Source organism: Balaenoptera acutorostrata, chromosome 18 (genome assembly GCF_949987535.1).
Source record: "Balaenoptera acutorostrata chromosome 18, mBalAcu1.1, whole genome shotgun sequence".
NCBI lineage: Eukaryota > Metazoa > Chordata > Mammalia > Artiodactyla > Balaenopteridae > Balaenoptera > Balaenoptera acutorostrata.
Window position 1 is genome coordinate 78558710 of NC_080081.1, and position 24630 is coordinate 78583339.

At 45.5% G+C, this 24630-nt stretch overlaps 1 protein-coding gene across 4 annotated transcripts in view; it reads right to left on the bottom strand.

The window, feature by feature from the left end:
* TNFRSF19 (TNF receptor superfamily member 19) overlaps nucleotides 1-24630 on the bottom strand; it is a 92281-nt gene that overhangs the window by 30001 nt on the left and 37650 nt on the right. For all 4 annotated transcript variants that reach the window (XM_057533200.1, XM_007164210.2, XM_057533197.1 and 1 more), the window contains exon 5: nucleotides 17032-17117. In XM_057533200.1, the coding sequence (XP_057389183.1) occupies nucleotides 17032-17117 (86 nt within the window). The remainder of the gene's footprint in view (nucleotides 1-17031; nucleotides 17118-24630) is intronic.

Below are 24630 nucleotides of genomic sequence, written 5' to 3' on the forward strand. Positions count from 1 at the left end.
TATTCCATTGTATATATGGCTGTGCATACTCTTGGTTAAGAGCTGGCTCTGCCATTTACTAGCTGTGTTACCACGAGCAAATGACAACCCCACTTTCCTTATCGGTAAAATCGGGAAATAACAGTATCTACCTCGTAGGATTTTTGTGAGACCCGAACGATGTGACGCACACAGAGGGTTAGCATGGTACCTCCCACAGAGAACTTTCTGTGTTAGCCAGGCTTCCTCCTGTTATTATTCGGAACCAGACATTACATTCTAACTGTTATTATGTCAGAATCTGGAGTGTCTTTTAGACCAATTGAACCACCAACGTAGTGGGCAGGCCGCTGAATACACTGATGGGACAGCCTGGGTCCTTGTTACACGGCCCTAGACGGCAGGAAAATTCAGAAGGAAAATTCACAGTGAAGACAAACCAACATGACTCTCCCCAGAAGTTTAGACGCATTTCTTACAAAAGACACAGCTATCACTACTTTTATCTAAGTATCTCAAAGGGTCCCACCATATGATCTCCCAGTGGTAACAGAAGCAATGTTATATAAGAATAAGCGACCACGAGCAAAATAACTCAACCTCGTGGAATACTGTGAATGAAACGGTAAAGCTATTACTAAGAAAAGCCTTTAGGAAAAAAAACTTTAGGCAAATCAGGAAAATATTAATGGTTAGGCACAGAGATAGCTCAGAGAATACAGAGCAGGGGTACACCTGCCAAGACTCTGAAGCAACCCTCTGGTCCCTCTCTAGAGGGGTGTGGCACACAAGCTATAGGACCTGCCCTCACTGCTTCTTAAATACACTGGCGGAGCATTCTGTGTGGATGAGACACAAGGTGAGAGTCCCAACTGAGTATAATGTTTGTCCAAGATCTCCAAGCCTCTCCCAAATCCTTGTATTAAGCACTGTTGGTACAGGATTTGGAGAGAATAAACTAAAACAATGTGCTTCTTTCTATTCTAGCTCCTTGAGCACTAAGACCACAGTTTGGACTTATTACCGACATATTGACAGATAAACAGAAACAGATTTTAAGCATAAACAATGACACATATTTAAATTCAATGCAAACAAAAGGGGCATTGAAGGAAGAGGGATTAATACAAATGACTGTCTGAAATCTGTATTTTGTCATGTATGTATTTGCCTGGTTCTATTGCCAATATTTAGATGGTCTGGCCTCACTGTGAAATTACAGCAGAAGAAAAGGCCAGTTCCGTGGATGTGAGATAACTGTCTTTGTGGACCAAGGAATTTGTCTTAATTCTTTCCTGAGGGTGGATGTGATGCTCGGTGAGCATCTGCAACGTGGTAGAGCGCCAGCGTGGGAAGAGAGACCCTCTTACCTGAGAGGAAGAGGGGTAAAGGGGAGACAGTGACGAGGAAGGAGCCTGGACCACCACCTGGCCAGCACAGCGTCACGACCAAAAAGATATGCTGACCGACGGGAAATTCTACCCAACGTCGGGCATGTTTCACCCTCTTGTCTCTCCTCGACTTTACCTGTGACCTTTTACCTGAGAGTCACTCTTGCTCCCACCTGGGGACACCTTAGGGTCAGGAAGTCGGTGATGCATGTATTTGCAATAAGCTGATGGTGTGAATTGAAGGAGGAATGTGGTGGGTTCAGATTCTCACCAACACAGCTACCCAACTACGTCTTCTGACTTCAATTACTAACCTGCGTGGTTACAAAAAATGATTTTTAAAAATCGGGCGGAAGTCACCAAGTCTCCGCTTGGTGTGTGTAGACGTGGGCTTGGCTCCCTGTCCAACTGAGGCCGTATTTTCCACGGCGAACCTCACCGACTACGTAAACGCGCTCCCACAGCACGTCTGAACGGAGTCTCGGGGAGCCCAGCGCCTTCTTCCTGAGCGAAGGCACCACCCAGAGCGTCTCCGCTGCTCCACCCATCACCAGCCGCGTGCTCACCGGTGCAAATGGCCTCTGAGACACAGAGTGAGCTGACAGCCCTTAACCCCTGAAGGCCAAGCACTGTATCCTGCCAGCAGGGCTCTGTTTTGTCCTAAGCTGAAAAGCCACGGTATCATCACTCACTCTGACTACAATAATGAGTACTTTGTCTTTCAATGGCCAGAAGAATAATGATTTAAGGATGTCCTTTCTCATCCAGCAGGGTATGTACTGCTTTGAAAATTGTCTTTCCAAATACCTGGGTCTCTGTCCTCTTCTCCCTCCCACCAGCCTCCACCTGGTTCTCACCCACCATCTCCTCTGCGCCCTGCAGACCCTGCCCTGCTGCCCGAATCTGTCAGCAGTGGCTGGTCTGCACTCTGAGCCGCCAGCTTCCACCAACACCGGCCGGGAGCGCCGAGGGGCCAGGGGAGGACAGCCCACCCAGGGGCGGATGCACTGGCCCCGGCGTGGCCCTGGCGGGAGGCGTGAGAAGCAGCTGGGAAGTGAGCCTCGTCCTCTCCAGGCCTGTTGTTCCCCAAAAGCGCTGGTCACTGAAGCTGACCCGTCACTGCTGATGGACTGTTACCAACAGGGAGTGGTAAAGGTTTCCCTTTTTTCATTTCTTTAAATTTGGCTTTGGATCTTATTTATTAGTACCAAAGGTCAATGTTTCTATCCAGAAAATGAAAATTAACTACATTTATAAGGCATTGAGGACTTCCCTGGTGGCGCAGTGGTTAAGAATCCGTCTGCCAATGCAGGGGACACGGGTTCGAGCCCTGGTCCAGGAAGATCCCACATGCGGCGGAGCAACTAAGCCCGTGCGCCACAACTACTGAGGCTGCGCTCTAGAGCCCATGAGCCGCAACTACTGAGCCTGCGCTCTAGAGCCCGTGAGCCACAACTACTGAGCCTGTGCCTACAGCCCGTGCTCTGCAACAAGAGAAGCCACCGCAATGAGAAGCCCGCGCACCGCAACGAAGATCCAATGCAGCCAAAAATAAATAAATAAAACAAATAAATTTTTTTAAAAAATTAAAAAAAAAAGCAAGGCATTGAAGTGAACTGCTGTATTTCTTCTCAGCAGGACAAAAGAAAATTATAGATGGACAAGATAAACAGTTTTCTACTCCTCAAGATGTGCGTGTCCTTGGATGTGCCCATCAGAAACGCAACAAAAAAACCAAAGGAAAACAGGGTTCAAGGGCACTAGCAGCCCAGTGATAGGCCTGGAACAAGTGTCATAAGAGGTCGGACAGGCAAAGGGGTCGGGAGGGGTGTTAAGAGAGGGGCTGGGGTGGGGTTAGGATGAGGGGTTCAGGCTCCCAAAAGGTAGAAAGACAACCCCGGAGGCCTGGGGGGTGGGGAGTGACCTGAAAGGCTGGCGGTCGGAGGGGATCCTGAAGTCCAACCCAACACGCAGAAGCATCCCCGGGAGGGGGAACATCCTGGCTAGGGACCTGTTGCCACGAGGCTGAAGGTCCCAGTAGCTGAGACTTGGTCAATTATTTAACTGAACTTGGTTTCTGCTCTTCTTCTTCTTTTTTTTTTTTTTGAAGCTGAAACAAGCAGCTTATTTATCTACCTATCTATCTATTTATTTATTTATGGCTGCGTTGGGTCTTAGTTGCAGCATGAGGGCTCTTTGTTGCGGCTTGTGGGCTTCTCTCTAGTTGTGGCGCCCAGGCTTAGTTGCTCCACAGCGTGTGGGATCTTCCCGGACCAGGGCTCGAACCCGCGTCCCCTGCACTGGCAGGCGGATTCTTAACCACTGCACCACCAGGGAAGTCCCCTGGTTTCTGTTCTTCGTAATCTTGCTTCCAGATCACTTGGCTTAGAGACCTGTCCGCCGCCAGAGCCGTGCCACATGTTATCACGCATATCTTTGTGGGGAAAAGAAGGGAAGTACAGACAAGGCAACTGTCACAGCAGAGTGGCCGGTGAGACTGGGATGTGAACCCCAGGCCACCACTGCCCGCAGTTCAGCCGCGCAATTGGCCAGCGACTTTCACCGCCCGGTGCTGTTCGCAGAAAGTCTGTGACGCCCAGAGAGAGCTCGGTACTTTAGACTTGTCTTTGGCACTGGGCAGATTATAACTGTTCGGTACTGTAATTATGATAAATACCATATTTAACACTGAAAAAATTATAAGCCACACAATGGCCGCAGATTGTCTATAGCATTTCTCCGTAAACAGAATAAAGAAAAAGATTTTTTTCCTGCTTTCAAGGATGTTTTTCTTCCTTTTATTATCCCACAGTCCCATAAGGTCTTGCTGTGTTTATTTGACTGATGAAACAATGAAGCTTTTAAACTTCTACACCAAGAAACAGAAAAGACACCATAAAAGAAACACATTATTATGGCCTCAACCATCTGTGCTGTAGGATACACAGGCTCAAAAATAGTTTTGCTTCAACTGCGACTAACAGACCGGGTTGCCATCTGGGAATTGGAACAAAGACATGAAACTTGGGCCCCTGCCCTCCTGGTTCCTGCACAGGACTCTGCTTAACCCCTTGAGTGCCAGGCTCCACTGGGGGCCCTGGACTCCGTGTTCCCATGAAAGCATGACCTTGTTCGTTTGACCACATCCTCGGGGAAGGCAGTGTCCAGCTCAGCATGCTTTCACCTAAGGACTCTGCCTCTTGAACTTCTCAGCTTCCCTGTTATTAGTAAAGTGGATAATTCTTATCTACCTCACTGCAGTATTGAAAGAAGTAATTTTTTGTTTTTGGCTGCATTGGGTCTTCGTTGCTGCACGCAGGGTTTCTCTAGTTGCGGCAAACGGGGGCTGCTCTTCCTTATGGTGCGCGGGCTTCTCATTGTGGTGGCTTCTCTTGTTGTGGAGCACGGGCTCTAGGCACGCGGGCTTCAGTAGTTGTGGCTTGCGGGCTCTAGAGCACAGGCTCAGTAGTTATGGCTCGCAGGCTCAGTAGCTGTGGCGCACGGGCTTAGTTCCTCCGTGGCATGTGGGATCTTCCCGGACCAGGGCTCGAACCCGTGTCCCCTGCATTGGCAGGCGGATTCTCAACCACTGCGCCACCAGGGAAGTCCCTGAAAGAAGTAATCTTCTGTGAAATTATTCTAAAATGATGAAACTCAATTATTTCCACCCATTAACTTCCAACTAAGAAAAAAAAATGTGTGTATGTCTCTGCCCAGTTTCACGTGGCTGGGTCTAGACTGAAGAGAAAATCTGGATTTGGACTGTGTTTCTTGCTGTCTCTGTTACAGCAGAATTGACCCTGCTCTTAATTAATTTATAACCTGACAGTTGACAGACCTTATGGTAAAGAACCCAAGTCTGGGTTAGGTTGGAAAGAGCACATATGTCTTGAGGTTTGGAATGTGAAGCAGATTCAGGACTTCAATTGAGGGGGCTTTATTTCCTCTTTTAAACCTAAAAGAATCTTCCTTTGGCACATGAAAAAACTGGGACACAGACAAGTTAAATAACTCATCTGAAAGTTAGCTGTTAGGACCAGGACTCAAAAGCAAGCCTCTTCATAATGAAGATTAAATGAGCTAATCCACAAAAACATCAAGTAGATATTGGTTGGCATTAGTCTTGGGATGATCAAATGAGGTAGTTATGGGAGTGTCCTTTCAGTGCTAATCAGCATTAGAAGTAAGAGAGAAACTTCCAGGATCTTATTTTTTAGATCCTTCTTGTGTCCCCAGGGCCTAAAATAATAGAAAACATTTATCATGCAGTAAAATCTTACGATGTGATATAAAATCGTAAGTTGACCTCTTCAAAATTTGTGTTTTGCCCAAGTTTAGAAAAAAATCAACTGAACGCTATTCTTCTGTAATTTTCTTTGACATTGCAGAGCAGGTAAAATTTAACAAATATTATTACATTATTAATATATGCAGCCAAAAAAAAAAATTAACTCTTGAGAAATGGGTGGAAAGCCCGTTCTTCTAAGTGCATCCTTTTATCGAATCAGCTAAAACCGCTGCACTGAGCTGGTCCCCTGCTTCTTCCCTTGCTCTCCTGAAGTCCATCCTCAGCAGCACAGAAGGATCTCTGTGCAATGTGAAGGCAGATCCTGTCACTCCTGTAGTTAACATTCCCCCTCAGAGGGCAGGGTCCTCCTTGGTCTGCACGGTTTCCCGAGGCCCTGCACCCACTGGCTGAGCTCCCGCCTCTGCCCACGCTCTGCCCTCCTCCCTGCATCAGGGACCCTGGGACAGGCCTTCTTCTGACCACCTTATCTTATGTAATACCCCTCGCCCCCAGGGTACTAGGGCGTCGACTCCTTGCGCACCGGGAGTTTAGTCTGTGTTCTTCACTGCAGGGTCCCTGGTACCACGTCAGTGCCCAGAGTAGGACCCAGTACATTCGTCCGTGACCAAGAGGACACACTGGTCGACAGTTATCACATCAGAGAGCTGTCTTTATGCCCTCTGCTTTCCAGACGAGCATTAGGCCCCCGAAAAGGACTCCCTGGAAGACTTCCTGAGCTAAGCAGCCTAACACCAAAAATTGGAAAAAGTAATTTTCCTCATTTTAAAGGAAAGCATGTCTCTTATGACCACTGGAAAGCTTTCCAGGGATGACTGATTTTCAGTGCACTTTTTTTTTTTTTAAATAAATTTATTTATTTATTTTTGGCTGCATTGTTTTTTTTTAAATTATTAATTAATTAATTAATTTTTGGCTGTGTTGGGTCTTCGTTTCTGTTCGAGGGCTTTCTTTAGTTGCGGCAAGCGGGGGTCACTCTTCATCGCGGTGCGCGGGCCTCTCTTGTTGCGGAGCACAGGCTCCAGACGCGCAGGCTCAGTAATTGTAGCTCACGGGCCCAGTTGCTCTAGCGGCATGTGGGATCTTCCCAGACCAGGGCTTGAACCCGTGTCCCCTGCATTGGCAGGCAGATTCTCAACCACTGTGCCACCAGGGAAGCCCTCAGTGCACTTTTTTAAGTTTGATACTGAAGATTTTTCAGAAAATCATTTAAACACAAGATTCGACATTTCACACCATAACCCTTTGGTCTCCACATAGAAAAGGAAATGTGGACAGAAAACAGTAATATATGCATACATACATTTTTTTAAAATGCAAGAGAACAAAAAGATGTCTAAACCCTGTCTTCAAGACAATGGTAAGTACGATAAAGAGAACCCCTCTGAGGTGACTCCAGGCTCTGCTTGAGATGACTCCCCTTTGGGAAGACTTTTACATCTTCCCTGGGGCAGATGACGACACAGCTGTGCACACCTGTCAAAACCCACTGAACTGTGCACGTAAAATGGACGCCTCTTCTTGTATGTCAAGTACGTTTCAATAAAGTTAAAAAATTACTTTGGAACAGTTAAAGACAAAAGAAGCACTTCTTCCCTTTCCTTATAATTGTACAGTATTAAGAAAAGAAGCGTCCTGAATATTTAAGAAAATGGATACATGATTAATATATAGACCAAACCCTCACAAACACTTAATTTCTCTGATACGGTCAAAATAATAAACAAAGCAGTTAAAATACTTGTTTAAACACCTAAAATGAGATTTTTTTTTTAAATTCCTATTTGATATTTGAGTTTAAGCTTCCAATTTTTACTTTCTACTACCTTTTCCACCCTTTGAGTTATTAAACAAAAATTTTTTTTAACTTTTTATTTTCCCTTTGACTTATTTTACATTACTTTTTCAAGTAGGATGACTCAACTACATTTCGAGTATAGTTTCGATGTTTTTTCCTTAAGTTTGAAATTAAACTCTTGCCCCTGGTTGTTCCGAGCTGGCCTGGAGAGCTAGGCCCGACTTGGGTGGCAGTCCTGCCTCTCTCCTCTGGGACCACCTCCTGGCTACGTGTGGGCAGCGCAGGCTGCGGGATGCGGAGGGAGCGTCGTACCCTCCGGAACTCAAGCCCTGCTTGCTATTTTATTTTATTTATTGATTTTAACTAATTAATTTATTTATTTACGTTTGGCTGCGTTGAGTCTTCGTTGCTGCGCGTGGGCTTTCTCTAGTTGCGGCGAGCGGGGGCTACTCTTTGCTGTGGTGCGCGGGCTTCCCATTGCGGTGGCTTCTCATTGTGGAGCACGGGCTCTAGGCGCCCAGGCTTCAGTAGTTGTGGCACGTGGGCTCAGTAGTTATGGCTCGCGGGCTCTAGAGCACAGGCTCAGTAGTTGTGGCGCACGGCTTCGTTGCTCCGCGGCATGTGGGATCTTCCCGGACCGGGGCTCGAACCCGTGTTCCCAGCAGTGGCAGGCAGATTCTTAACCACTGCGCCACCAGGGAAGCCCCCTTGCTTGCTATTTTAAACTCTCCTGATGCTTCTCTTTTCCCTCCTCAAAGCAATGTTCCTCCAATGACATCCCTCGTCAAGCAGTTGGCGTGGGAAGCGCCCGGGCGCTCATCCACGTTTAAAGACAAAAAGACCCCCCTCCACGGGGGCAGCTACGTATTCCAGGCGCCCTTGGAATGTGGCCCCAAAAGGACCAAGCGCTGGTTTCCAGGCAGCAGGAGCCCCGGCACACCACCTCCTGAGAATAAATACTCTGCTCTAAGAGAGGGAGTCATCGCTAAGCTACAACCTTGAGTGTTTCCACTACGGGTCTGGCATCAACTGTGAGACGGCTTTTCTCCACACCTATTTATTTCAAGAGTTTAATGGGTACACACACAAATCACTGTACCCTTGGTAAAAGCCCACAACTTAATGAAACAGGCCTGCTGGATTTTATGTTTTTTAAATAAACTGCACTTAATCTAACATTCATTTAATTTAGGAATGGCCTTTAACAAACCACAACCTGTTTCTTCGTGAGCAAATATTTAAACGAGTTCATTGACTTTAGATGTCTGAAAGAGACTGAAGATAAGGCCGAGAAGCTAGATTTATAGCCGATTGGGTAATAATCAACTGCCCCGCTCGAAGGGCGGGATCAAAGCCTTCAGCGTCTCCAGACCAGGACTCTCCCACCTCCCAGACGGCAGCCGGCTGACCAGAGCTCTCAAAGCATCTCCAGACTCAAGGGACACGGTCCACGGACCCAGTGAAGGCAGCTAAACTGCCCTTTCCTGTTCTTTTTCTTACGCGGGACCAAGTGAATGGCTTACAAATATTTGGCAATTTTATATCGGGAGAAAAGAATGCACACAGAGCGCACGAGAAACCTTTTTCTCTTAAAATTTTTTGATTTTTATAACTTTAATGAAGCTAGGGCTAAGGAAAGATAAATACCCAAAACAGCTAAATAATCGTTCAAAGCAGCTGCATTTACCGCGCACTTTTTTCTCTCTAAAGAGGCCAAGATGTTAAAACTGTCCTGCTCCTTGGAAAACGAAGAGTTTGCTATAACGAATTGTCAATCTATGTTTAGAAAACAGTTGTTTACCTCCAGAAGCAAATCTGCTTGAAAAATGGGTTAACCATTTGCAATGGAAATCATTTCAAAGAAATTACAGCAGTTTTCTGTTTTCCGAAAAAGATGTCAACAAATGTGATGGGGTCTCCCCTCCCCCACCCTTTCTGGGTCCAGAGCAATAATGAAAACTGCAATGCCTGTCGTGAGGGGCATTAGAAAAGCCCAGGGGTCAGTCGTTGAGGTGGAACTGGTCCCTCTGCTCTACACTAAGTGGCACAAAGCCACGGCGTGCTTGGCGCTCTGTGGTTGCCCCGAGGGGTCCTGCGTCCTCCCCGCTGGACGCACAGGCTGCCCTTGCGCTTCTCCCTGCGTCCACCTCTCCGCCTGTCTCAGCTGCTCCCCCGCTTCCTGCCCTCCGCCAGGCTGGCTGGGCCGACAGATCATCCACAGTAAAGCCTAGGTGGACCCCATGGGGGCTCACGAGGTGTCCTCGGGGCAGGACATTCGTGCCGGGACCCTGCAGGGAGCCCTGGTGGATTTCCGTCTCTTTGGTTCCCCCATAAGCAACCTTCCGTGACCACTGTTTTAGACGGGTTGTCAATAAAGTAAGGGAATCACATAATACTGAGAAAAAGAAAGGGAGGAAAAGCAGAGAACTACGGAAAGTGGACGGAAGAGAGGAGAATGGTTCCCTAAAGCAAAGAATAAAGAGTGAACAGCACGGGGCACCTGCTTCAGAAGCCTGGGGGGGCTGCCCTGGAATCGGCACTTCCACAGGCCCAGGCTGTTTCCTTTGATCTCACTGTCCTCTACTCCCCGCCCTGTTCTGCTTAACAGGAAAGACCCAAATCTTGAAGAAGCTGCCCTTCTCCACCGGTTAGGAGGCCCAGGAGCCCCCATCTGTCCTGAAACAGTCTGGAAGCCGGGCTCCACCAGCACACCCAGGGCACCAGACCCCCCGCCTGACACTTAGAGTCGCACCCTGAGGACCACAGACTCCGTGAGCGTCCTCTGTACACTGAACCCTTAATTAGCACAGGGTGGCTTTGTGGGCCTGTCCTGCAGAGGATCCAGGAAGGACTCCAGGAAGTCAGGCCACTAAGTATTAGCAAGCCCAGGAGAAGAACTCTCTGCTGCAGAAACAGAAAACACACACAGATGCAATAACATCACATGGTGTTTCCAAAGCAAATGGATTTGCTATAAATCTTCTGGATTATATGCATCTCTCTGCATCTCATTCTATGTCACTCACTCTGATCAGATTCAGTGAGTGTTTTAGTCCCTGGTAGTATGAAGAGTCCTGGGTGCTGGCAGGACGGCAGGAACTGGCTTCTGAACCTCAGGGGTTCAGCTGAAACATAGGTAGCAGCTGAGGCCACCTGTATTTCACCACAAGTAGCTGGAAAACCCGTACTGGCATCGATTTCAGAACACTCCCCATTATTTCCTTTTAAATTGGTTTTCTTTAAAAGTGGTGTTTACCAGGTACCCTTACTTCAAAACAATTTAGCATTGCAGATCAAGAGAGAAAAATATCAGTGCCTTTGTACACACAAACACCTGTGGGCACCATCCACCTGCCCACCTGTGGAAGGGCTCACGCACACGTGGACAGAGCAATGTGTGTGGCAGAGACAGCCCTGAAATCCACCTGAGGTCCAAAGCTCACGCCGTACTCACTCGAAAATATCATTAAGGTTTAGAATAGTACGTGAAAAAAATATACATCTCAAGTGGAAAAAGGATACAAAATTGTATGTACAGCATAATTACACCTATTTTAAAAAAAGATCAGTAGTAGAGATAGAAAAAATACTGAAAAGAAAACCATCAGAAGGCTGTATTTTGTTTTGTATGTGCTAATGCTGGAAATGTTTTGTTTACGATGTTCTCCCCTTCTTATTTTCTACTAAACTTTAAAAATTATCTTTAATGAGCAAATAATTCTTCTAAAAGTTTACTTTGAAATCAGTTTTATTCATTATTTAGAAGATAGTTTGAGTTTCCTTTGGAAAACAATCAATCTTTCATAATGTGATGTATTACTTACTGGTGCAGAGACCTGAGGGTTTTCTGAGAGTATTAAGTCATGTAAATTCCTAAATAGTTGCAGGTTAGCACAGCTCCTGACTTTCCTTCTCCCCCACCGGGCGATTTATCTGATCGCTTATCTCTTCAGAATCACGTGACTCGTTTTACAGAGCCCCCAAGAACAAAGCAAACATCTAGGTTAAACACCCTTAAATAAAAACCGCTTTGAATTTTTTCAAAACCATTTGTTCCAACTACAGTTCCAAATTAAGTAAACACATCTAAAAGAAATCACACCAAATCTGCATTTCTTATCAGGCCCGGGGCAGGACATAGTTCTAAAATTTCCTGGTGTTTTTCTGTATTTCGCCTAATGCTCTAAGCAGCTGCACCTTATCAGGAGGTGAAGCTATGATGAGGGGCAAAGCCTGAAGCAGGGGTTTCTACCGTAAAGGCTGCCATTTATTTATCTGCATCTACAGTGACGTCAACCAGACATCCTCACAAATTAATGCTACAGGCAGACTAACTGATGTTCACACATCCATCATTACTTTGGGGGGAGGAGAGCTTAAAGCTCATGGCTGGGCAGCGGGCATGAGGCCTTGGGCAACAGGACAGAGAGGAAAGCAGCCAGCTGGAGTAGGGACTCTTCAGCCTGATATTCTGGCCATCCGAGTAAACAAACGCAAAAGTCCACCGCAGCCCCTTTCTAGGTAACCTTCATTGCTCAGCCCCCAGTGCAGGGGGAGGACCAGCAAGGCAACATCAAAGCCAGCTGCATCTGAGACCCTCCCGGAGTGGGGCAGTTCCCAGCCTCCGTACCCCGCAAAGGGTACACCTGGGGTGGGCGGGGCCGCAGGGATGCGGGGCAGGTGCAGGCACCGTTGGGAAGAAGGCTGGCGTGCTTCTGGATGCGATTCCATTCAGTTCTATCTAAACTCGGCCAACATGGCATGCTTAGCCCCGTTTTCCAAGGAGTAAGTGGAGGTTCAAAGTGGTGAGCTGACTTGCCCAACGTGACGCCATCGGTCCAGGCAGAGCCTGGACGTGAATCCAGACTCCTTGCTGGTCCCAGGCTGTGTCCTACACTCTGCTGCTGGTAGACGCCAAGGTTCCGAGCAGTCCTTAAGACTGGGCCAATATAAAGAGTCGGGGGGATAGAAATTTCCTTCTAGTCTTTTTTTTCATATTTATTTTATTTATTTATTTTTATTTTTGGCTGCCTCGGGTCTTAGTTGAAGCGCGCGGGTTTCTCTAGTTGTGTTGCATGGGCTTAACTGCCCCACGGCATGCGGGATCTTAGTTCCCCGACCAGGGATGGAACCCGCGTCCCCTGCATTGGAAGGCGGACTCTTTACCACTGGACCACCAGGGAAGTCCCTCCTTCCAGTTTTTGAAATCAGTTTACAAGGAATACAGGTACGCCCTACAGGGAGAGAAACGCCTATTGAGACATTCTTGATCACAAATCAAGCTGCAGAGAATAGATCTGTTATCTGATGGCTAATGTCTCCTCCACCTCCTGTTACCCCCTGTCCGGTTGAGTGGGGCGGCTTCCCACACTCACTGCTGGTCTTTGAACCACCGCCTCTGCTAAACACCAGACCCCGGGGCAGTCCCGCGGCCCTTTCTCCAGACAGCAACTCCTCCCAAATGCTAGGCGGTGAGGCCTAGGCACCCAGGAAGCACTGCATGGGAGAAGGGGCAAGGAAGGAGCTGAGAGCTTGGAGCTCCTGCCCGCCCGGACGGCACACAGAGGATCACAGATACCGACCATCTCCTACTCACATCAGCCTTAGCGGGGGGGGGGGGGGCACCCCATTTTACAGACATGAAACCCAGGCACCGGAGAGTTCAGTCACCCGCCACAGTTACACCAGCCAAGACAAGGATGGGCCTGGGTGGCCCTTTGGAGAGTTGACGGAAATATGGGAAGTCTTCAATCTTGTGCTTTCTGTTAAGTTTTCTCGTAATCTCGCGAAGCAAATCTTCAGTTTGCTTCAGGTATCAGATAAAAAAATGTATTTACAGTCATTTAAAATTATTCTGGTGTTATTAACACAGAGAGTCATCCTCTTTAAGGACTTCTTTGTTGCTTGCTATAACTGCGCACTTGGGGTACAATTTAGGCATGTCTTGTGGCAGCAGAAGCCCCTATGGGTATCACAGCAGATGCAAACAAGGCCTCACCATGGCCACTAACTCCTGCGGACCCTTGGTGTTCCTGGGAAACCCACCGCTTCATCTAATCTAGTCCGTCCACTCTCTGGGATGAGGTCCTCAGCCCCCTGTGCTGGTCCGGCCTCAGCCGGCAGAGGGGCACCTCGTGCTTGCCGCGCGCACAGCCCAGAACGAGAGCACCTCGCCGGACTCTGGGCGCACGAGCCCGGCTTCCTGCCCCCCCGCCCCCCGCCCGGGCCTGGTTACAGCACGGAGCCCTCGCCGCCACCGGAGGCCACCCCTTCCCTGGATCCTTCAACAAGCCTCACGTGACATCATTCTTTTGTTCTCTCATACAGAACAGTCAGCCTTTCTCAGCTGGACCTTCCCCTCAACCTGCAAACAGGCAGACGTGTCTCCTGCCTGCAAACAACAGAAAACAAAACCCTGGCCCTGCCTGCGCCCTCCCGTGCGTCACCTTCAAGCCAGAGCTCTGGACCGAGTGGCCTCCCGTCGGCTCCGCTCCTCCCCTTGCACAGCCTCCTACGTCACCGTCGTCTGGCTTCTGTGTCCATCACTCCCTAAAATGGCCGCCGAAGACCTCCGGGGCCAAGTCCAAGGGCACCTCCCGCCTCGGCTGACCCGCCCCGCCCCTGCCCCAGCTTCCTCCTTCTCGGGCTCATCTTCCCCTGGCCCATCCTTAGATCACAGCTGGAAAGTCACGGTCGGTCTGTCGGGGCAGCGCCTCTCGGCTCCCGAGTCATCACCCATCACTTTTTCTTAAAGCCGCGGATCCTCCCAGGCGGGACTGATCCGTCGCCAGGTGCGTCCAGGTGTGCAGCGCCTGAGTGACTCGACGGCTAGCCGCCTGCACCGTAAGCTCCACGAAGGGAAGGACTGGGTCTACGTGTGCACCATGGTGTGCACGCTCCCAGCAGGAACCCAAGTATTTGTGCAGCAGCTAAGTGGGAAAGGCTGGACCTCCCAGGACGAGGGTGTTCACCTGCACCGATCGGATTCTCTCCTTCAGGAGCCTGACCAGGGAAGTACACACCCCAGCAGCCCGCTGAGAGTGTTGGGGGGACGGGGGACTGAAGCAGAGCCTGAAAAAGTAGCTGCGGGGAGCGTCCTGCTGCAGAGGCCACAGCCCCCAGGCTCCAGGGCTGCCGCTGGGCCTGGGGAGTCCAGCCTCCCACTGCCACGTGTACCCCTGAAACAAGCCCCACCACTCCAGGAAGCTTGAGAAGTGCCACCACCTTCGAGCTCAGAGTCTAAATAACACAGCAACTCCTCCGGGGAAAATCACTGAAGGAGCAGTTTTTCGTGGATGAGTGGAAAAGCCCGAAGTAGAAGAAATGAAAACATAAGGCGCCTTACATAATGTCCCCCAAAGACCTCAAGATCTCTTTTGAAGAGATTAGCTGCATTCTGGAATTACTCCCAAGAACTGTGCCAAAGGCAGCAAACTTTCCTTCCAAGTGATAAGGATTAAGCCTCACTAAAGACCACCAGACAGTTGTTTCATAATTCAAAAAGCTATTAGCTGTGTGTACTGCATTTCTGACTCTGAAAATATATTTCTTTGTTTTCTAAAAAGTCTCATATAGGGTGAAACATATCTATCTATACACATAAATTAAACTAGCCAATTTTCTTTTCAAATTATAACTTATGGCTTTACAACACATTAAAGGTTAAATGTGAAATCTACAGTTGAAGCCTAATTTATGATGTCCAAGCTTAGCCAGATCCCCGAAGGCAAAAAATTCCAGTGCCTCAGACTTATGACTAGATTACATTAAATTTAATCTCAATAAATTAAGGGGGAAAAAAAACCCCCAGGGCCTTCCAACTCTAAATTGGGCAATACTGATTTCTTCACTAAATCTTTTTATGGTAGTTTAGCATGAAGGGCATAATCTTGGCCTTCTGGACAAAATGATGGCTGAGCTGAGCCACTGGCAAGGCTAGGTTGCTGCCCCATTTTAACTGGCAAGGGGACGTGTCCTTTTAGGGGCTGTGTAGCAAAAAGAGACCCTTTCAGTATCTCCCCTATGTTAGATTTTTAGAGTTTTTGTTAAATGACGAACCTTAAAGCAAATAATACAGGAAAAAGTCAACATGGAGTGGATTACACCAGTCAACAGAGGGAAGACTGGACAGCTGGGTTTTTCTAGCGAGATAGTAGGGCGTGGGGGGGAAGAACATAGTATTTGGAGCTGGACCTGGGACTGAATGTTGTCTCTGCCAGTTACCAGCCAACAATGGAAAGTTATTAACCCCCCTGGACCCAGTGTCCTCAATGACAAATGTGAGCTGATGATGAGACATTGAGAAAATTAAGTAAAACAAATTGTGACCAATACATAGCAGGTATTCAATACTGCATCTGTTAATTGCAATGAATTATTTGGCGAACGTTTACCTATTATAAAGATGGGGGTCAAGGTACGTTTCTATAAAAGTTGGAAAGGGTCAAGTTCTTTGCCTTTCCATCACTTCAAATGTAGAAAGTAATGCGTTTTGGTAAAGGACCTAATAGTAGGGACTGCAAAATTCCATGACATTCTTGGAAACAAAAGTACCATGTGACCTTATCAAATAATGCAATGACTTTCAATGGATTAAAGGGGGCTTCTGTCACAAAAAGAAGCAAGAGGTCAGATCCCACGTATGGAAAGTTATATCAAACTAATCCCTAAATAAACATCTGTATTACTCACGCTCCCCGCAAGTCAAGAGCAACCCATGCAGGGATGGCGCCCTCCTCCAGCCTTCCTCCTGGACCTCGCTGCTCCCACAGCTCAGGAAGGCCCTGCTCAGCGGAGACAAGCCTGCCCTGAGCACACCTGGGGGCCGGGGGGTTGAGGGGCGCCCGCCCTCTGACTTCTCTGCTGGCCCCTCACCTGTGGGTTTTCATTGGCCAGATTTGTATTTAGGATTAAGAAAAGTGAGGAATCACTCCTTCCTATTCAAAATCAATGCAGGTTGATAACCTGAAACAAACGCCTTTTTCATCTAAGGAAAAAATATGGTCAAAAAGTTCAACTAACGTTAATACAAAGAAGAAAAGGCACCATTTTCTCTTTACCAACATGTAACGGGTTTTCTCTTTTTACTTACTTGTTAAACGAGAAAAGTGAAGGAGGGAATGCAAGGAACTAGGACGCGCACTCATTCGGCAGGTGACTGCCATTCCCCGAGGGGGACGCCTCCAGAACCGCCCGGAAGCCACCCCACGACAGCGTCTGGGGACTAGGAAGAGCCCGGCACAAAGACACGACGCGGTAGGATGTGGGCCCCCCTCGTTAGCCGGAGGTGCCTGAGTTATGATCTAGCATGAAAGATAAGAGTCTGAATGGAACATGGCAGCAGCAATGCCTCTGTGCTTCACCCGACATTCCAATCAATGGCTGCGGTTTGCTGACTGAGACACGCAACAAAAGGGCTTTCTGTCCTGCTGGACGCCTGATAAAAGGCCACACACTCTAAGCCCCGCAGTAGAGAGAGATTTTGTTCCATTTGCCCAGTGAAGAAAGGTTTTTAAAAAGGCCCACAGCCCCTCTGCTCTTTGTGTGGCGTTACTCACAGTGCGGCTCGTAGGGGGGCGGGGGGTCTCCGCAAGGCACGCACTCCATGTCTTGAAAACCAACAAGTTTGGTCTTCCTGTAAAATCTAGAAGAGAAAGGGAAATAATCCTTGTTAGCATTTTCATCTAAGCTCACAGTTGCAGCAAACAGACTTAGGTGATAAATTACTGGCAGTCTCCATTACCAGTTCTAGTGTTTAAAAAAAGGTTCTCAAAGGCTTAATTATAACAGCAGACAGACACATCCTTAGAAAGGCCTCTGAGCGTGCAGTGAACGCTTAAGAAATAACAATTCACTAAACGTAACTTTGTAGGTTCTACTCAGCCCCACTTTTCGTACACTGAGGTGGGGTGCCCGTGAGGGCGTATGAAATCTGGACATTTCTATTGTCATTTAAATGACAAAATGCCTTGTGAAGTGCTAGTTTTTAACCTTTGAAATTCGGAGACCAAAAATACTAAGCAAACCATAAAAGTATTGGAAAAATGCAGGCAGATACTGATACAATCGTGATAAAAGGGGGCATCTTTCTAGGCATGACAAGAAACCCAGGAGCCAGAACGGAAGAGATTAACAGCTTTGAACACACGTGTGCGCGAACACACACACACACACACACACAGATGCACAAATACTAGAGGCATCTGAAGAGCAAAAACAAAGTATCATCAACATAGTGGGCAAAAGAAAATTGGAAAATAGTTCTAGTCATGGTATTGTCTATAACTTAAGACTATAACATAAAACTTAAAAATCATTCTGGTGAAAGTGAACAAGGCAACTGAAAAACAGGCAAAAAACACTAATTCCCAAAAGAAGAACATTTCATAATTTTAAAACTTCATAATTAAAACTAAAAATATGATGCAATTAAATTTAAAAAATTAACAGTAAAATGTTTAACCTCATTACTAACAAGTAAGTGCAAATTGCAGTGAAAATATACCATTTTCACTTAGAAAATTGCGAAAGTGTTGGCGTGAGCCTAGGCAAAGAGGCACTTGTGTTTATTGCCAGTGGGCACATAAATTGACACTTAGGAGGGCAGTTAGCTGTAGGCCATCAGAACTCAATAGAATAGTTTACATTCTACCCAGTAATTTCATTTTTTGAAATTTATCTTCAAAAAATAATCAAGTGGGTGAAGCTGGATGTAAAGAGTGTAACCATAGCATTGCTCATAAAAGAAAAAAAGTCAACGAGGCACAGTCCCATACCCAAAGCAGACACGACCAGCCATGGTAGACCCAAGGCTGTGGAATACAAAGGGACCTTTAGAAATGATGATGCATATCTACATATCTATTTTTTTAAATTCATGAATTATCATTAAGTGGAAAAGAAAGAAGTGTGAATAATATAATGCCATTTTGCACAGACACACGCTTTGGTATAGATTCTTTCAGATCATTTATTTACCAATGCAGCTAAGAACAATTTTTGTGTATATATTTGCATTGTAAACAGTTTGGAAGGATATTATATACCATATATTAACAACTGATTATTTCTAGATGGTGGGGATTCAAGTGATTTTACATATATGTATATCTTCCAACTTTTTCATGACAAAAATAGTGACAGGGAGAATAAATTACAGATCAAGTTTATAAAGACAGATAGATGCAATTATTTTGTGGAATTGATAATGTAGTAGCAAATCTGTATGATTTGTGGTTGAAGCAAAATTTGCATTTGAAACTAGATAATTAGACCAAATGTCCAGACATATCCAGCACTTGCTCAACCTTCCATTTTCATTTGACTGTGAAAATCTGTTTAAATGATTGTAATATGGTGACTTTCCACCAGAATTTATAAAAAATATTTATTTTGGAATTTATAAAGTAAAAGTTAAAGAACAAAGTTGGAGGATTCACACTTTCTGATATCAAAACCTATTACGAACTCCAATTATCAATACTGGCATAAATGCAGACATACAGACCAATGGAACAGAATAGAGAGTCCAGAAATGAACCCTCACACGTATGGTCAAATGCTTTTTGACAAGGGTGCCAAGACCACTTAGTGGATATAGGACAGTCTCTTCAACAAAAGGTGCTGGGAAAACTGGATATCCACATGCAAAAGAATGAAGTTGGATCCTGATCTTTCACCATATACCAAAATTAATTCAAAATTAATTAAACGTAAGACCCCAAACTACAAAACTCCTAGAAGAAAATATAGGAGAAGTTTCATGACATGGACTCTGGCAATGATTTCTCGGATATGACATCAAAAGGCAACCAGAAGGCATATAATAAATAGGCAACAAAAGCAAAAATAGACAAGGGGGAATATATTAAACTTAAAACTTCTGTGCATCAAAGAATACTATCAATGTATACTTATTCCCAAACTCAAGGAGTTGTATACAATAAATATGTACAGCTTTGTCAATCATACCTCAACAAAGTGGTTAAAAAAATGTCACAACCAAAAAAAAAAAGAGAAAGTTTTAAATTATAGTAACAATAGTTTCTTTGGTGGTTAAAAAAAAAAAAGATACAATGAAAACAGTGAAAAGGCAACCTACCCCTGTGGGAAAAAATATTTGCAAATCATATATATGATAAGGGGTCAATATTCAGAATATATAAGGAACTCCTACAACTCAACAACAAAAATCAAATAACCTGATTTTAAAATGGGCAGAGATGGGGCTTCCCTGGTGGCGCAGTGGTTGAGAATCTGCCTGCCATTGCAGGGCACACGGGTTCGAGCCCTGGTCTGGGAAGATCACACATGCCGCGGAGCAACTAGGCCCGTGAGCCACAATTACTGAGCCTGCACGTCTGGAGCCTGTGCTCCACAAAAAGAGAGGCCGCGATAATGAGAGGCCCGCGCACCGCGATGAAGAGTGGCCCCCACTTGCCACAACTAGAGAAAGCCCTCACACAGAAACAAAGACCCAACACAGCCATAAATAAATAAAAATTAAAAAAATTAAAAATAAAAAAATAAAATGGGCAGAGGACTTGAATATTTCTCCAAAGATTATATATAAATGGTAAGCAAGCATGTGAAAAGACGGTTAACATCACTAATCATCAGGGAAATGCAAATCAAAACCATAGTGAGGCATCACCTCACACTCATTAGTGCTATGAAAAAATAGCACTAAATTGCACTAAATGATCTGAAATGAACTGCTATTTAAAAAAAAGTGTTGGCGAGAATGTGGAGAAACTGGAACCTCTGTGCACTACTGGCAGGAATGTTAAATGGAGCAACTGCTATGGCAAATGGTATGGAGTTTTCTTAGAAAATTAAAAATAAAACTACCATAAGATTCAGAAATTCCACTTCTGGGTATATACCCAAAAGCACTTTTTTTTTTTTCTTTTTTTTTTATTCACTTATTTATTTTTTGGCGGTGTTGGGTCTTTGTTGCTGTGTGCGGGCTTTCTCTAGTTGTGGCGAGCGGGGGCTACTCTTTGCTGTGGTGCACAGGCTTCTCATTGCAGTGGCTTCTCTTGTTGCGGAGCACAGGCTCTAGGCGTGCAGGCTTCAGTAGTTGTGGCATGCAGGCTTCAGTAGCTGTGGCTCACGGGCTCTACAGCGCAGGCTCAGTAGTTGTGGCACATGGGCTTAGTTGCTCCGTGGCATGTGGGATCTTCCCGGACCAGGGCTCGAATCTGTGTCCCCTGCATTGGCAGGCGGATTCTTAACCACTGCGCCACCAGGGAAGTCCTAGCCAAAAGAATTGAAACCAGGATCTTGCTGAAGAGACTGTCTTTCCTCCATTGTACATTCTTGCCTCCTTTGTCATAGACTAATTGACCATAGGTGCACAGGTTTATTTCTGGGCTCTCTGTTCTGTTCCATTGATCCATATGTCTGTTTTTGTGCCAATACCATGCTGTTTTGATTACTGCAGCTTTGTAGTATAGTCTGAAGTCTGGGAGGGTTATGTCTCCTGCTTTGTTCTTTTTCCTCAGGATTGCTTTGGCAATTCTGGGTCTTTTCTGACTCCATATAAATTTTAGGATTTTTTGTTCTAGTTCTTGTGAAAAATGTCATGGGGAATTTGATAGGGATCACAATAAATCTGTAGATTGCTTTGGGTAGTATGGTCATTTTAACAAAATTAATTCTTCCAATCTAAGAGCATGGGATATCTTTCCATTTCTTTAAATAATCTTCAATTTCCTTTATCAATGTTTTCTAGTTCTCAGTGTATAAGTCTTTCACCTCCTTGGTCAGGTTTATTTCTAGGTTTGTTTTTTTTTCGTACACAATTTTAAAAGGAATATTTTTAAACTTTGTCTTTCTGATATTTCATTGTTAGTCTAAAGAAATGCAACAGATTTCTGTATGTTAATCTCGTATCCTGCTACCTTGTGGAATTTGTTTATCAGTTCTAATAGTGTTGTGTGGAGTCTTTAGGGTTTTCTATATAGAGAGTCATGTCATCTGCGTATAATGACAACAATGTGAATATACTTAACACTACTGAACTGTACACTTAAAAAATGGTTAAGATGGTAAATTTTATGTTACATTTTTTTTACCACAACTAAAAAATGCATTTAAAAATCTAAAAAAAAATAAAAATAAAAATAAAAAAATAAAAATCCAAAAATAGGTAAAAACCATAGGACAATATAAGGGAGCTTTCTTAGATGTACTTCTTGCTAAACATTGTAATATATGTGGACTAATTCTCTTTATCTCAGACAGAAAACATGCCAAATTATAAGTTGATTAAATTAAATATTAAGATAATCTAATATAGTTTTTAAACAGAAAAACTCTTTCTATGTAAATAAGCTAAACAAGTGCTGGGAATCAAATGTGGACATTATTGAACATTTTTAAAATAATGAATTCTACTTGTGACAAGACAGTTTGGAGGTCTGAGCTCTCCCTGAAATTGAACAAAATATATTTGCCAAAAATATAATTATTAAAATATATGATGAGTTTGAGGGCTGTAACACAAATGAGGCTAGCAGGTGAGAAAATACCATGTTTTCAATGACCATTAAATCTAACTAGAAACCCTAACTAGATAGGAGGTTGGATGGGCCTGCCTTGTTGCCACTACTCACAGGAGAGGTGATACTTGGGCATGATGCTCATAGCAGCTATCAGCAGCGGTACAGAGATTATCTAAAAGCATTCAGAACCTGCTCTGCCAGCTTTTTGATTACAATGGCTGGACGGCAGAATGTAAGATTTTTTTAACTGCCACGAAATTTTCAAAGCCATCAACCGACTCTCACTTTTTCCACTTAGTACAAAATGAGATTAAGGTCTGAATCCTAAAGCACAGAATAATTACTGAATCACCAATTATGTATTAACGATCAAAGACACTGTTTTTTTATTTTTAAAAAGTCTCCTTAAAATTATCATTCAATTTGAAGATGAAGATACAGAAATTAGAGTTTTAAGATGTGACAAAAGATTAAGTGGGTAAAGAAATCTATAAATCTTTAAAAATTATTCTACTCTGTATTTTGTTTAGATTGCCAAGGTTTGGGGGACATAGATATATTTGCCACTCTGCTCCTGACCAAATGAGACAGGACACAAATTTTTAAAAATTAAATAAGACAAAAGAGAACAGAGACATAGACACGGTGTCTGGTTAACAAGTGGTTTTTTTCGTTGAACTTTAAATTTTACTGCGTGCTTTCAGCTAATGCAAAGAGACAAAAGGAAACCACATTGAATTTTATCTAATTTACTGTCTGATGAGATGCACCATATAAATACATCTATCCACCCAAAATATTCCCCAACACTGAATGTGAAGAGGCATTTTTAATTGAGCTGAACCCAAATAACACTACTTAGTCTAATGAACACCAGCTTGATAACTGCTATTCTAAGAAAGCCTGGTTGTAGACAGTAACTCTTCCACCAATGAACGCATTTCTGCAGGGGGATGACAGACCCCAGTCCAGCCCTGGTTTCAGAATGATCTCCCTTAATACAGGTTTGAATGCACCTGCCACGTCCTGTGTGTGACATCAGGTCCCATTTCCTGCAGCGCGTCCGTCAGAGGCGGGTGACAATTCTGCCCTCTCCTACACACCCATGGGCTCCCTGTTTGTGCTGGAGGGTCAGCCCCCTGTTCACAGTTCTCGGCAGCCAAAGCGATGGCCCCAGTGACACTGAGAAGATGCTACTGAAAAGATGACCGTCAGGGGAAGAGCCTGGTGTTGACTGGGGCGCTCGGGATGGGCAAGGGTTGCCAAGTGCCACTGTGAGAAGGACGGAGGACGGACCAGGCGGCTGGGGAGCAGGGCTGACGGGGGGGCGGGGGGGAGTGGGTACAGAACCAGCAGAGGCCATCCTCAGGGGCAGCGAAACAGGACTCGAGCAAGTCATTTATCCGCTCCAAGGATGGACTTCCTCCTTTGTAAGGAGGGGGTGATGTTAATCCCTAGTGTTAACCATCCCGGTTACTAAAAGCAGCAAAGAACTGGCAGGGGCTGGGTTACTCTTCCAGGGCGGGGCCCCAGGTCCCCTCGGCAGAGAAGGGAAGGGGGCGTGGCCCAGAACAGGGGCTGGAGGCCCTTTGGCCACTTTCTGCAAAGCTTTCACTGGCCCCCAATAACATTAATTGGCAACAATGTCAATGATTTATCTAGTGCTTACTGTGTACTAGGCACTCTGCTAGGCGCTCTACATGAGCTATGTTCTTAATCCTTCTGACAATTCTGTAGGCTGGTATTATTATTAGATGATATTTTATAGGTGAGAAGAATCAATGTCAGAGAAATTAAGTAACTGGCCGAAAGCTGTTGACCATATTTGGGAACGAGGGCACTGAATCTCCCTAATTGGTCAAATTGTAGCACAGAGGACAGACTTTCCACACTGGTGTCCGGTGGGAGGCTGGGCCTTTGGTCAGCAGAAGATCCTGATCTGAGTGAGGCTGCGGCTGCAGAGGGCAGGCATCACACCAGGAATAAACTTGCCCACCTTATGCCTGACCTTGGCATTTTTCTGGAGGCAATACACAATTTGCTTATTTTCTTTCTGCCTCAATTTTCCTGTCTGTCAAACGGGTGCCAACTATTTTCCTCTTTCACAAAAATACAGTCAAGCTGGGTGAACACTTTGAAAACACCCTGGAAGACCTGGAAGAGTAGAAGTCACTCTATAATTGTTGCCTGCCTCATACCGTCATGCTTGCTTAGAAAGGATGTAATTTTAAACTAATCATATATATAAACTACGAAACACCATTCAAATGTCTACTCATTTCTAACTTTCCCACATCTAAGCATCTATTTACAGAATGAGCAAACACTGTGACACTAAAGCAGTGGGCTCAGGTGACAACAAATTTGGTGAAGCATGTTTGGCGGGGGCTCCCTCTCACGCTCCAGCAGCCCACGCCTGGGTTCCCCCTTGTAAAAACCGAGTCCTGGGTCTCTGGGCACTGCCCAGCTCAGCCTGGCATCCCCCGTGGACTCCTCCTCTCCCTGACCCCCATCCTCTTCCCCGGTGAAGAGGGCAGAAGAGCAAAGACACGGTTTCGTCAGAACAGGAGCAGAGAGGTATCAGGTGCCCCGTTTCTGCCCTTCCATCAGCTTTGCACGAGCTCAAGACTCTGGGTAATAATATTCGCA